The 15438-nt window shown below is 38.6% G+C and overlaps 1 protein-coding gene across 5 annotated transcripts in view; it reads left to right on the top strand.

Moving 5' to 3' along the window:
- Positions 1-9768, top strand: part of DPH6 (diphthamine biosynthesis 6) — a 185669-nt gene extending 175901 nt beyond the window's left edge. For all 5 annotated transcript variants that reach the window (XM_036384380.2, XM_036384386.2, XM_036384383.2 and 2 more), the window contains one exon: positions 9445-9768. In XM_036384380.2, the coding sequence (XP_036240273.1) occupies positions 9445-9560 (116 nt within the window). In that variant the 3' untranslated portion in view covers positions 9561-9768. The remainder of the gene's footprint in view (positions 1-9444) is intronic.
- Positions 9769-15438: the final 5670 nt, after the last annotated feature.

The raw sequence follows: 15438 nt of genomic DNA on the forward strand, positions 1-15438 counted from the left end.
TCCTACAGCTTGCAAATCTGCCCATCTCATGCTCCTGGACTGTGGGCCAAGAGTCAGTAGCTGTAATTTGACCTAAGGGTGAAAATCCGAGTTCCATAGTTACTGCACAGGTGCTGTTGCAGTTGATCATTTTCACACCAAGTTTTCAACTAATCTGGGGAAAAAAAAAAATGAAGTACATGTTTATCTGATTTAGAGTACAACAAAAACATGTGTGTGAGCCTCTAGTGAATCCTGTGGTTCTATCTGCCCACATAGGCACATTCAGGTGAGACTGTATGGGTGAACAAGTACATACATACACATGCTGTGAAGCGCATTCTTAAATGCCTCCTGAAAAATGGGTCCTTACTGCTTTCTGTGTTTGTAATAATCTGTCTCCATTCATAACTCATCCCTGCTTGGTGTCATTACAGCCCATCCTCCCCAGAGATTCTGGACACAGCTGGCATACAAATTCAATAACCATCCACCCCATAAAGAGACTGGATGATTACAGGGTTGAAGGATAGCACACAGGGAAAACAGGCTTATGATCTTTGCACTCTGTCATGGATTTAGAAAAAGCACAAGTTCTTCTCTGAGTGATTGTACTTGGAAAGTTCAGTCCTCTGTTTTCTTTGATATTATATTTAAACCTCACTGTGAGTATTGGAAGGGCATGCTTAGTGTTTCTTTATTTAGTGCAGAAATAAAGAAGGCTAATGACATTTTAAACAAAAGTGCACATTTGTAACCTTGTATAGGCTGATTCTCAGTCTGTATATAGGACATGACTAAAAACAGAACGTTGGAAAACACACAGTGATGAGTTTTCATGTTCTGCTATTTTCTAAGCTGTAGCCAGCAGCTTGAAAGAATTGCTATGGAAGCCAAATCTTAATTCTTTCTATTGGAAAACACCCCTAACTAATACACGGAGGAGCTCAGCAACATTAGTTTATCTTTAAATATTTTTGCAGCTTGCTGTTGATGTGCATGATAACATACCTAATTGGACTGGTACTGTGTGCTTGTTGGAAGGTAACTACGAAAGTTGGGTGGCTTATAGCTGTTTCAGGGATGGCATTTTAGCCTGAAATTGTAATTGTTGTAAATATTCATGATTATCATTGCCTTATTTCCTTTCCTTCTCAGCATTTCTACTGTATCTGTCACACTGTACAACTTTAGGAAGCATCCCTACCAGCTTAAGTCCGTACTACACCTAGGATGAAGTTTAGGTTTCAAAATCTGGGAGGAAGTTCACAAGAGAATGTATAGGAAGAGGATGTTTTAAGATGGAAGTGTCCTGTGAACTCTGATTGAATATGTTGCTTCACCCAGACTCAGTTTTCCTGTGCATGCTGTCTACTATATTAAAAAAGGCCATTTTAGGTTATCTTCTCTTTCACAGGTTTGGTCTCTTTACTGTTAGTACTGTTTTCAAATACTCAATGTACTTGAGTACATTGGGTTGGTTTGTTTTGGTTTTGGTTTTGTTTGGGTTTTTTTTGTCTGCTTGTATTTGTATAGTACCCCAATGGCATTTTCTTTTCATTCATTTTATTCAGTAGTTCCTAATTTTACCTATATCATATTATAAATTTCACTTCCACCTGCTACTTATTACCTCCCTATTAAGTACTATTAAGTCTTTCTTCATCAACCACTTTTTTAATATTTTTGATCTAGAAGCTGGCCTTTTGCTTTCAGAAAAACAAAAGGCTTTTCTTGTCTGCTAATGAGAGAGGAGGAGGGCAACACCAGTGACTTTCTCATACAGAATGACAACTCTCCACTCCCAGAAAGATGCAGAGGAAAAGATGATTATCAGTTTTTTCTAAGTATACTTGGGCATCACTGAAAACACTATTTAGAAGTAAAGACTTGCTAAAGTTTACCTACCCCCTTTCTGAAGGTCTTTCTCAGTTCGTTAGTTGAAAAGTCAATATAGATATGAAGTATTGCTTTAATTTTGATTTTAAAAGGCTAGAAAGTAGAATTCCTTATTAGGGAATGATAGGAGAGAGTTCCTTTCAGGACTGAGTAAAACAGAAGCCTTCAGAAGAATAGAAAAAGGTTGGTTCATTCCCATCTTCATGTAAATTGAATTACAGGGTTTAGTAAGTGAAACAGATCATAAGATAAACCCCACAGAGGCCAGGAAGCACTAATTAACGCCCACAGTAAGTAACTTTTCTGAAATTGGTCTTTAATCAAACTTTGCTCTGAAAACAAAACAAGATACTGTGGCAGCTTGATAAAAGAGATGCATCACCAAGGCTGACAGGCCCATAATCAAACCAATACTAAAAATAACTGTTTTGTCTACTAATTTTTTTTCAGATGCTAAAAAAATGTATGAGCTACAGTCTAAAAAGATTTGTACAGTTACTCAGCCAAGTGACTCAGCTCTAGAAAATTGAGGGTCCTGTAAATGTTAATGCCCTCCCTGATTATGAGTGAGCCCTTTTTCTTTTCCACACCTTCCTGTTGAAACAGAGGAACAGCAAAGAGGATTGTGTGGTTGGGCAAGGAAGAGGCAGAATCTGGGTTCCTTCAGAGTTGGTCATTTTATACCAGCTGTTCCTCTCCTCTTGCTGCTGCTGGTGGTGCAGAGTTCAGGCATCCTGACTGACTTACTAGTGTGGTCTGAGATAAAGCCAATCACTCCTTTTTCTTGTATCTCACATGAACAGTAGGGTCCACAACAGCTGCCTTTTGCACTTGGAACTTCTCCTCACTAAATCTGAGAGCAGGAGTTATCAGTATTGCATGCAGGGAAACAAAGCTTATTTTCTTCATTTCTTTTCATCTGCTACAAGAGCTGCTACAACTCCTGTGGGTACCCATGAAGCCTAGAGCAACTTTCATTATGTTTTCACTGTAGCCTGCTTAAAAACATTGCTAGAACTTTTAGGTTTGGGATAGATTCCGAAGGGACAAGAAGTCCACTTTGGACTAGGAAACAGGACTAGCAGTGAAATGTAACAGAGCACTAGTATTCTCTTTATAGCAGATTTTTCTCATGGTACAAAAAAAGATATGGAGCTGTCAAGCAGGTCCATCGGAGGGCCACAAAAATGGTCAGAGGATGGAACATCTCTCTCCAATGAGGAAAGACTGAGATAGTTGGGGTTATTTAGCTTGTAGAAGGCTCTTGGGAGATTGTTTATTAGCCTTTCAATATGTACAGGAAGCTTATTAGAAAGATGGGAGACTTTTTAATAGGGCTTGTAGTGACAGTGTACCCTTCATCCAAGGGGTAATGCTTTTAAACTAAAAGAGGGTAGATTCAGACTAGATATGAGGAAGAAGTTTTTTACAATGAGGGCAGTGAGACACTGGAACAGATTGCCCAGAGAGGTGATTGATGTCTCATCCCTGGAAACTTTTCAGGTTAGGTTGAATGAGGCTCTGAACCACCTGGTCTGGTTGAAGATGGCTCTGCTTATTGCAGGGGAGGGGGGTGAACTAGATGAGCTTTAAAGCTCTCTTCTAACTGAAACTATTGAATGATCCCATGATTTCTCTTGGTGAATGCTCTGCTGGGTAAAGTGTTGCTCTCTTTCCGTGTCCAACATGACAGTCCTATCAGTCTGGATCCTAATAACCATATCCTTCACAAAAGAGGTTGCAATGACCTAAAATGGTACTCCAGAATTAGGAACAAGCTGAAAGAGGATGGCTAACATTGGCCTTGGTGCTTTCAGTATAGGCTGTATTTTCATGTTAGTTGGTTACTTGAAAAAGGTATTTTCATTAATACAACTAAAAGTAGCTTAGTGGGAGAAGTAAGAAGTCTGTCAGTATAGATGGGTCCATGTGAGGAATTCTTCTTCTTTTATGAAAGAATTGTTTGCAAATACAGATGTGCAGATCTGGCTGCTTTGGCAACTGACCAGGCATATGACTTGAGTTCCAAACACAACTACCATTCCCTCTGTAATTTGTTTTATAGTCACAGTTCCAAGGACTGCCATAGGGAATTGCAGGTTTGAAGTGGTTTCACAGCCTTATCCAAACTCCTCCTGGTCATTTGTCTCATATATCATGGCTATAACAGATATCCCCTGCAATTCAAAGCAACTGCTTAACTTGCATTCACATAAATATCCTAGCCCAGAGTGAGTGAAGTGCATCATCAGTATTCCATGAAGGAGCTTACATCAGTTTTGAAAAACCAGTCCCTTCAAAGTACAATGACCAACATGAAATAATGTCATCAAGAATAGCAACAAAAAGCATAAGGCACCACATGAAAATTCAAGTATTGGACTGTGAGAGATACCCATATTGTGATTTAAAATCTTTACAGCTGCAGCAAAAAAAAAAAATCAGCACAAAATCATATTTTTCCAGGTGACTCCCTTTTATAATCCAATATTTTATTCTTGTTTACTGGGTTTTATTTTGGATAGAAAGGCATTAATTGCAATGCAAGAAAATTATGCAGGTTTTTTTTTCCTCAAATCTTATATCCCACTACATCATTTCATATTAAGAAAAAGTGTGAAAAACCTTGGACTGAAAAAACAGACAATATTTTAAAGCACAGCTTCTGTTCTTGCTGTGGTTGGACACCACAGAAACAGCTGGATGTTTAAGAAAGGGAGGGGCATCTCCAGTTCCTCATGTTTCACCTTTTCATTGCACTGCCTGATCATTTAAGGCAGAGGCTTGTTCCAGACAGCTTTAATTAAACTATGCTGTGAAACTGAATATAGATCAATGGAAATGATCCATAACAAGCTAATCATGTATTTAACAGTGTTCAGTCCAGTTCAATCACCTTCTAACATTTCTGTGGCTTTACATTCATGTGGCAAAGCCCTGAATGTGTATATGTATTTTTAATCCATCTCATTAGTGACCATATGCTTTGGCTTCAAGGGAGACAAGAACTGTCTGCAATCTGCCAGGGATTTAGGGACATCAATAATTTGTGAATAGTCATGTTGGTACTGGTCGAAGGGTTAAGTGTTCTGCACACCAGGGGCAGATCTTTTGGGACTGGAACTCTTAGTCAACTGTTAGGATCCTGATCCCCTCTGATGCATCTTTTCAAAGTACATGCTGCATGTCAGATCTCTGCAGCAGAAGCAATGGAGCCTTAATAGCTCAGGGATTTAAAACCTGCTCTAAGAAATGTAACAATATATTTTGGTTAAAAAGTGAAGGAAAGATAGTAGTAATATGAAAGGGATTTTTTATGTACTGGGCTAAATGTGATCTTCCTTCTTCCTACAATTTTCCTTTTTGCCACCATTTTCCTTTTTCATATGAACTATTAGATTACTACTCCCCTGCAGATATACAGTGAAGCAAGAGTATGGCAACAATAACAGGGACTTGATTTTGAAAAATGTAAGTGAATTCTGTGGCCTCATCTGATACTGCCTAAATCCAGCTGAGGCCAGTGACAGCAAAGATGTAGAAATCACCTCCTAGTCTTTTGAATGACCTTTTAGAAGCTCTCAGAGCACTGTTTCTTCTACCTAGTATGAAAATCACCTTTAAAAACAATAGATTACACTCTTAGTTCATGCCATGTTATACAGAAGGGCTGCTAAATCAGCATGAGAGATCATCAAATTATTGATTCCAGTATCCTGTCTTCACAAAGCAATGGCAGAAATAGATGGTAATGCCAGAAGACACTGAATAAATTTTGTACATTTTTAAGTTTTAGTTATGTCCATATTCCTCAGCTGCACCTAGGTTAAAAAGAAAAAAAAGCAATTCATAGCAGTGTGGGAAGACACTTCATATGGAACCTGCTCCCTGAATTTCTGTGGATTATTTGGGAGAAGGGGGATCCATCTTGCAGCATGACGTTCACCTGCTTTGAGCAAATTTCATGTACTTACAATAATAAATCATAGGATGTTTTTTTGCTGGAAAGGACCTTAAAGATAATCCAGTTCCAATCCCTCTACCTTGGGTAGGGACATATTTCACTAGACCAGATTGCCCTGAGCTCCATCCAACCTGGCCAGGAACACTTCCAGGGCTGGGGCATCCTCAGTTTTTCTGGGCAATCAGTTTCAGTGTCTCACCACACAGTAAAGAATTTTCTCCTTATATCTAATCTAAACCTACTCTTTTTCAGTTTGAAGCTCTTTTCTCTGTGTCCTATCTCTACAGTCCCTCTCCATCTTTCTGGTAGGGTCCCTTTAGGTACTGGAAGGCCACAATAAGGCCACACCAAAACCTTCTCTTCTCCAGGCTGAAAAGCCCCAATTCTCTCTGCCTTTCCTTGTAGGAGAGGTGCTCCATCCCTCTGATCATCTTCAAGGCCCTCCTCTGGAGTCACTCCAGCAGCTCCGTGTCCTTCCTGTGCTGGCAGCCAGAGCTGATGCAGCCCTGCAGGTGGGGTCTCAGCAGAGCAGGGCAGAGGGGCAGAATCCCCTCCCTGGTCCTGCTGCCCACGCTGCTCTGGATGCAGCCCAGGACACGTTTGGCTCTCTGGGCTGGCAGTGCCCAGGGCTGGCTCATGTGCAGCCTCTCAGCCAGCAGCACCCCCAAGTCCTTCTGGGCAGGGCTGCTCTGGGGCTGTTCATCCCCAGCCTGTGCTGAGACTGGGGCTTGCCCCGACCCAGGAGCAGCACCAGCACCTGGTCTTGTTAAACCTCAGGAGATTCCCACGGGCTCACCTTGAGCTGTGCTGTAATGGCAGCAAGGACATAGAAGTCAGGCAGCATGGTGTCCTCCAACTCTTCCTGTTTACATCTGTGTGCATTGGTGTAAAGGCACCTCAGCTGGGCTGTCAGCTGTGTCAGCTTTCTAGAGGAACACCCCTTAATTTCTTTGAGTTATTTCCTTTGTGTTTCCCTGTTGACTTCTGTTACCCCAGGAGCCCCTAGGGTGGCCTCCTTAAAACTGCAAGTGTGCTGTAACGTGGCTAGCATAATTTGTGTGGACTCTCACAGGAAATGAAAACATCCACAATGCACACCACTCGTTTGCTGCTTGATAATCAGCTGGTTTTGCTTGTACTTAAACATGCTGTATCAGGGCAGTTTAAATAACTGTCATCTATAGCCACTATTAAACCTCCAGCAAACACACTCACTGTAACCCTTTGTCCTTTACTTGTTTTTGTTTTTAAGATCAACTTCTATAAGTATGGCATACAACTGAGCAAGCATTCCCCATACATGATACAAAAGGAAGGAAGTTTCTGAAAATCTTTGTATTCAAACAAAGAGTTACATATTTAGAAAGCATTCATGACCAAGGCTTTTATTTATCTAAAATCATATTTTGAATGAGTAAAAAAATATAAATAGTGTCTTCATTAGCTTCCCGTCATTAAGAATATACAATTAGTATTGGAAGACTTAGAGTCTTATTATAGCAGGTAAAATATATAGCTGCCATTTTTTTTAGTTTGCTATAATTTCATAGGTTGCCATAGATCTACTAATTGTGTGTTGTCTTCTGTGAGACCTTAGAGTACAACTTTACTGTTTTAGAAGACCAATCTCTGCCTTTTAGGGGAAGTTTGCATGAGCCGACTTTTATCCACAATTTTTAAGTGTATAAATATGCACATCTAAGTTGCACTGCTTTCATATAAAACTAATTGATTTGTAAATACAGTGCAATATTTAGAGGCATATGTCCCAGATTTTTATCCACATTTCATTTATACATTTAGGCACTGGCAATAGAAAAGGCACTGGTCTTTAGGAAAGGTGGCTCTTCCTGGTTGGCAAGCAAGGCCACTAGGGCACATTCAAATGTAAATATTTATGGCTATTTTGGCCACGTCAAACCCACCAAAGAATTGAGTTCTATTTCCAGATAGTCCCACTTTAAAATTCTGCCTTTAAAATGTATACCAGGACTTGTTTTGGTAGCTTTTAGCACTGATTTGGAGCCTTTAAGCCTGTGCATAAAATGCTAAAGTCTAAAATTGTATTTTCACAATTTTAATTGATAAAAAAATAAATGTAATTTTAATGGGTTGGAATCAGTGATTTTGAGGTGGCTTGTCTTTACCCCTTCCACTTAAAGCCTTCAGAGTCATAGCCATAAAGTTTTCTGAAGTCAAATTTTTCAAGAAAAATGCTAGTTGATAGTTAATTACCTGGTCACTGCTGAATACCTGTAATACAGAGAATTAGTTCCTTTTTGCACACCAAATGAAGAAGTCATTTGACCTTTGAGGTGACTGTTGATCTTTGGCTCTCCATTGTCAGTCCTCACCTCCAATGTCAAGGACACTAACACAAAAGGAAGCCAGCAGAATTTCAGAAGACTAGTACTATCTTTGCAATATTTTGTAGGCAGCATTGCCATTATTACATTAATTTGTGCTACTGCTGCCAGATAAAAAGAGAGTTTTGGCTTCAGTGAATACAATTGCAAAATTCCTGTTTTATCCTGGATGAGGTAACACTTTGTCTGAACTGCCTATTCGCAGTTTCACAGGCAGTGACGCCAAAAAAAAAAAAAAGCTCTGACAGTCTGCAAGTTCTGCCCTCTTTACACCCTTTCTAGCCAAGATTGCTTAGTGTTATAAAGAATTGCCATAATCCCAGAAGCTGCTGACAGAAATACGTTATTGAAACAAGAACCTTTGCAGGCTATACCTTATCATTAGGAAAGTGTCTTTTGTGGGTCATTCAGTGGGTTCTCAGTAGTTTTCTTTAGGGTTCTCTGTGGCTTGATTTGTAGCATCTTCACTGAGGCTGAGCGCAACCAAGAATGTCTTGATGGCAAGTTTAAATTTTCCATTCTTTGCTTTTCTTCTGTATTCTAATTAGATCTTCTCAATTATTAATTCTGTTCCCATAATGGACTTTTAAATTTGCAAACTTCTGCCACACATACCAGTCCCTTTAGAGCTTCTTGTAGCCAGATTCTGTATTCTTAGCAGTTTGACTCTTACTGTAATTCCAGATATTCAGTCATATATGTTGCCATTCCTGGACTTCCTCCATTATGTCTTCAAGATGGCATGCATCCATTGATTACAAATTGAAATGAAGTTCATAATGTTATTAAAAATGGCCCACTTAAACTTCTTCTTTTTTGATTGATGCCCCACAATGGGACTTGAGAGAAGAGTTTCATTTACAGACAACTATGTGCTGATCATCCAAATATCAAAAATGACAACTGAATTTCAGCTGGCCTTTTGGTATTTTTACTACTGCTCTAATTCAATTCTCTGTATCTGTAATCAACAGACCACTCACTCACTAAAGGTTGAGAAATACTGTTTTGCTGATTTCTGGCCTTAGGCAACATCAAAATTTAATCTCAAATTAGTCAAAAAGAAGGTGGGAGATTTTCCTTCTATATAAAGTGAAAACTTAAGAGTTGTGTTTCACTTCCTTTTGTTAATTGCTACTCCACAATAATTTTCAGATAAGTATTTAGAAATCATTCTTAAGAGATAGGACACAATAAGACAAGGGGGACTCATTAGTTGTTTTGTTTCTATTTTAGGACTGCAAGAATACCTTGAAAAATATTTGGAAGAGAAGACACCAGCTCTGATTTTAGTACCTGTGGTGGATTTACCTGACAAAGATGTTATTCATATAACATGCTGGCTAAGCTAGCAGTTTAAAGGAGATGAGTTGATATCAAAACATGCATACATTCCATCTAAGAGAGAACAAAGAAAAGAGCTGATATTAACTCCGTTGGATACTTTCATGAAGCAATATCGTTTGATTTAAGCAAAGCCAGATTACCTTGTTAATGATGCCTCATGATATGTGACAGAGTCGGGTTTGTATGAAGAATAAAGCTTTCTTTTAAAAATAATGTACTTTTTTCTGACTTGTTTTTAGATGTATGCAGGTTAAAGCAGGTGGCTTCTGGGAAATGCAGTTGGTGTGATCACATTGGTTCTTTGTTTGATATATTTAGGTCTGGTTACAATACACCCTTTATAACTTTATATCATTTGGATGGAGGTGAAACTAGAATATTACCTCCAAAACTGTTTTAAGGACTGTATTCCTTTCAATTCTATGTTGAATTTACTCACTTCAGGCCAACTCATGAAAACTTATTTGTGGCCAGATTTTAACCATTTCCTAGCACTGAGGAAGAATTATTCAGAGTGGTATTTAGGATGCACATTTTACTGAAACAAATAATGGAAATGATGGCCAGACAGTAGGAGTTGCCACCTTGCTTTCTAATCTAGGAGTATTTTTGTGTTTTATATCTGGTAGACAGCTGTTATTAAAGAGCTACCAACATTCAGGTAACTCCCAGCTACAATTATTCACAGCTCTCATAGACCCCGGGCTTCAGTTTTCTCCCGAAAATCAACAGGAGTTTTACCACTGCTTCACTAAAACAGGCTCAGACACACAGGTGAAGCACCTGTCAATTTCATTACCACTGATACTTTACTCATTAGATAAGGTCAGTACAGAAAAGAAAGCCTTTTGGACTTTGCTTGAAGCAGTAATGCACTGCAGAAAAATCTTACTTTCAGACAAAGGTTATAGAATTAAATCTTCAAGAACGAGTATCGAACCTTTGCCTTGCCTATATTCTGCATCTATATATTCTCACTGCTTCTCTTCCACAGTGTGAGCACTGGAGCTAGCAGACCAGCACTCCAAGTTATCCTTCTCTGTCCTCAGCATATATCTGAGATACCCCCACAAAAGTTAACTGTATGGCAGGACATTCACATTGAGGTGACAATCAGGTGGACTTAGTACTCCAGTTTAATTTTCTTACCCACTATCAGAAATACACTTGGCAGCACCTGATATAAAACAACAGACTAAAGATAAGAGGATCTTCCTCTGTTAGAACTTCTACGTGCCCAGCATACTATGCTGATCAGTGCTTGAAATTAGAAACTGTTAAATGTTATTGTTCCTTACTATTGCTTCCAATAATATAGCAAAGCTGCCATCTTCTTTAGTAAGAATTCCTTTTTTCACAGATGTTTAAATGTTTTTGAAATGGGCAAGGCAAAGAGTTTTTTATATAATAGTGTACAAAAAGATGGTTGTATTAAATTTCGTAAGGAAAAAGGGATGAATGTATTAACAATACATTAGTTGATTAGTATTCAGGATCATTTTTAGGTTAGACTTAAACACATTTGATCCTTTCCCACGATCAGAAAAGGACTTGTTAATACCTGGATGTGCCTGGTTTATTTGAATTCTACTTTTTTAAAGGCTAAATCATTTTCTCACTTCTCCCTGCAACTACCAGTATTTTATTTCTCTCAGTGTGGAGTGTCCATGGGCCAGAGACACAATGGACTGTAAGAGAAGAGAAGATGTACTTTCAGAGAGATAAGGATGAAACTTATTTTTCCATTGATGCATATGGAAACCAAAGAGATGGCATAAGTTTCACTGAGTCTCCTGTAGCAGTCATTTTTTTTCACCATGAGTTTAAAAAGATACTGAAACATGTTGATCTTAGCTTTTGTACTGTACCAGATATTTTAAGGCAATAGGATATTTGCTTCTAAAGAAAACAGTTTTTCCTGTAAGTCTTCCTACAAGATTCATGACTCCAGCTAGCCTGCTTTTTTTCTCATTAGAGCTGCATTGAGAAATGGTAGCAGAATGCATTGGTCTGAAAAACAGTGTGATCTTTTATTTTTCTCTCAACTGAAAGCAAAACCTTTTCAGAGAGAGAGAGAGAAATAGAACTTCAACAGGTTTAAATTGTGAATACATAAAAAAGAACAGTTTGCTGGCTTTTTCTCCTAGAGAGACTTCAAGCAGTTTCTGAGTGGTGTGAATGACTGAAACGATAAGCTCAGTCTACACTATTTTAAGTATGATCAAGGCCATTTGTGCAACATTTATATGCAAAGTAGGTGAGTAAAGTATGCCATAGAGAGGCCTAAGACTTTTATAATAAGAGAAATAGCACAATTTATCTGTCTTAAGCTGCTGTACTTTCATCAGAACTACTGGGTCCTACAATGAATAAGATGTTTCAGCAGAGCTCTTTTTGACTTTCTTTGTAACAATGCTGAAGACGTGAGGTGGGGAGATGGGTACAGACATCCACACAGACAGACATGCACGTGGTTTAGCAGAAAGAGGGAAAGACATCAATACTCAAAATTTATAGATACAGGGCTGGTTTTTTTGTGGTTTTTTATTATGGGTTTTTTTCCCACAGAAAGGTCAGTGGAGTGATTACCCCAGCAAGTTTTAATCTTGAGACTATAAATTCCTATATGTGCTAAGACACCAGTTTTGAGGACTTTGTATGCATACAAATTCTTATGTTTCTCTGATTGTTACTAAGCCTGCAGGAAAATGTTTTGTATGCTTATTATGACACAAAATGTTGGCTTATTCCAGCAGCCCTTATGTAATGGGTGGGAAAATGTCTTTAAAAATGTAACTCAAAGTTTTAATTTTTCGTTTCTCTGCTTCCAAGTGTTAGAATATGTCTTGCAAATCTTCTCTGCTTCCTTTTATTTTCAAAAAGTAATCTATGTCTTGTTATAGTTCTCTGTGCCCATAAAATTTTGTCTCCTGCCTCCTTTTAAAAGTCTCTGTATATCAATTTCTTTAATTGCTTGAAAGTATGACCAAATGGCTCTGTAAGACCAAAACTGATTTAGTAACTTTGTGCTGTACTCATTTCAAAACCCAGTGATGGCAACAGTACTAGTGAGCCTTTACAATGCACATGGCTAAGCTGCTATAAAGGCACCAGAGCTGATCTTCCTAAATAGATTTTAAAATGACACTGAGATATTTTAAAAAGAGATTATTTAATTTTTTCCCTGTGAGTTTTATAGTTAGGTAATTCAGGAGCTGATTTGTTACACCAGATAGCATGGGTGCATCTTTCCTCTTAGCCTTCAGAAGTGCAATGAGTACTGGAAGCAGGATGTCTCCTGAGTATTAGAGAGGTAATCTGAAGGAGTTCTTCTCCTTCATGGACATCCTGTTCAATCCATTATCTCCTGTCTATGTGCAGAGCCTAGTCTATCAAAATACAGTGACTGAACAAAAATTTTATTTCAAATAAATGAGTGCATTGGTTTAATAAAAGATTTCTACTGCATGGTGTAATAGTTCTAGAAATGAACACTGAAATCCTAAAATACAGAAATTTTTCATGTGTCCAAGTTAAATCTTTGTTATTTCTTTCAGGATGGCTTTCCTGAAGCAAACATAGCTTGTTCTCTCCATTAAAGTAAAACTGTTCTGAGCTCTCTGAGTACTAACTGGCACTTATTATTTAAGTAACCTGCTTTCACTATTATAAATGTCTGGCAATGAGGATACATATTAAGAATACTTGACAATTTACTAATTTATGATCTTTTACTTGTATTTTAATATTTCTGGCAAGCCAGCCTGTGTTGATGTATTAGACAAACATTCAAAATACAGACTTGAGATCTTGAAAGCTTCTTTTTTCAACTATCATCTGAACACTGAATATTTTTGACCTATTTTAAATTTTAATTTTAAAAAACAGACTGGGTACCTGTGAATTGAACTCATATGTTACATGCAAGTGCCCTTTTACTGATGATTCACTGCTCACAATTTTTTGGATTTGACTTCTGTTGGATTAATTCATGACTAGGGTTTGCCTGTGATTTCCTGCTTTTATAATTTTTTAGAGCACTGCCTGCTTTTTCCCTACATTCTCAAACAGTCTGGTTGTTCTGAGGCTTTTGGCACAGGTTATGCCACTGGCCATAGGTCTCTTTGCCATTATTTTGGCTCTCCATTTCACTTGCAATGTTTAAAAAACATTTTTGGATATGTCTGCTCATCCTCCATCTCCTATTATATGGCTATTTTGTCACTGTATCAATCCCTAAATTACTTCAAAATGCTGTTTGCATGATTTAACAGGGTTGATGAGACTGTCCACATTACAAGAGGACAAACTCAAAATAGATCGGATTTCACATTTGCTTTTCCCAGCTTTCAGAAATTCCTCTCAGAATAATAAAGATCCCCAGTTCAGAATAAAACAATGATTCAGAACAAAAAGACAAGCTGAACTAAAAACAATGGTTCTGAACAAAAAGACAAGCCATGAACAAGTTGACAGCTGCCCTGATCTAGTAACCTGTTAGGGCACATATTCAAGTGAGGAGGCAAAGATTAGGACTCCTTTTCCACCCCTTTTCTGGGAAAGTTTAAGCATATCCATTAGATTTCTTATGTCTTTATTTCCATATTTGTATGTTTTCTCACCCTTGTAAAGGTGTTAGCAAAGGGATGCTACGTTGTAGTCATACAACCTTCAATAACAAAAAGTTTAGACTGAGTGAGCAGCACACGAGTGTGAAAGTAATGTTGTAGTGGGAACCAGAACGAATGTGATCACAGACAGAAATTTGCATGAGCACAATCTGGAAAGCTTTTCTCCCAGCACACTGCCTGCAGCAGTCTCAGATCACAGAGTCTATAATACATCTAGTAACAATAATGATACATTTTACAGCAGGATTCATCCCCGCTGATCCTGAAGTGCTTTACAGGTCCATCACATGAAATTTTCTTGGTCCATCACTGGGACAGCCGCACATGTGCTGGGGGCCTCCCCTGCCCAGCATGAGTAGGCAGGTCTCAGGTTATGCTGCTGGGAGAAGAGCTCCTCCACTCTCCACATTCCCCAAGTAGGGGAATTTGCTTTGGCAGAAGAAGCAGTTTTCAACCTCAAAGGCACATCACCTGGCAGCCAGAGTTACTACTTTCTCTTACTCATGAGATTTGTTCTACTTTAGATTTTGCCATGATAGAGGGACAAAATCTCTCTTCTGGGGTCTGTCTCTATTGTCTTCCTGCAACTCCTGCTACTGGTAGCTGTTGACGGTACTGTCTTACTATAACATCCTTCATACATCACATTATTGCCATACCCTCACTTCACAAGAAAGACATAGTTTGTCTGAGCTAGAACTTGAAGCTATTGCATTAGGAGTGCAAACTCATGCAAGCATTGCTTCCCCTTCACTGAGACCCATGGGTTTGTTGGTGGCTGCCTTGACATTAGTTTATTTTGTTGCTTATAAAAGACCAGAGGCCCAGAAGGAAGAAATACATTTCTCAGATGTTAGAGTTAGCTCTTGCATTAAAGTTCAGTCCTACTCCCACACATACCCAACCGTTCTGCAGCAAGACCCAGATACATGCAAATGTAGAGCCTTTTGGAACTGAACCAAATTACCACAGCTCCAGATCTGTTAAGGTTCACAGCAGGAGGTGTTAAAGGACATGAAATAATAGAAAGGAAACACAGACAGAAGTTATTGCCAATGGAATGGTATTACTAGGAACTGGTGGGGAAGTCAAGCTAAAAAGGCAAACAACAGGTCTAGGGACCTAAGGGGTTTATTCCTTATTTATGGGATGTCTTTGAAGGAAAGGACCCTGGACTGCCTTCTCACTACTACTAGTTCTTACTATAAAAGATTAATGAATGAAGAACAAAGAGGAATAAATAGAGTTGCCA

The sequence above is a fragment of the Molothrus ater genome, chromosome 6, assembly GCF_012460135.2.
Source record: "Molothrus ater isolate BHLD 08-10-18 breed brown headed cowbird chromosome 6, BPBGC_Mater_1.1, whole genome shotgun sequence".
Classification (NCBI taxonomy): Eukaryota; Metazoa; Chordata; class Aves; order Passeriformes; family Icteridae; genus Molothrus; species Molothrus ater.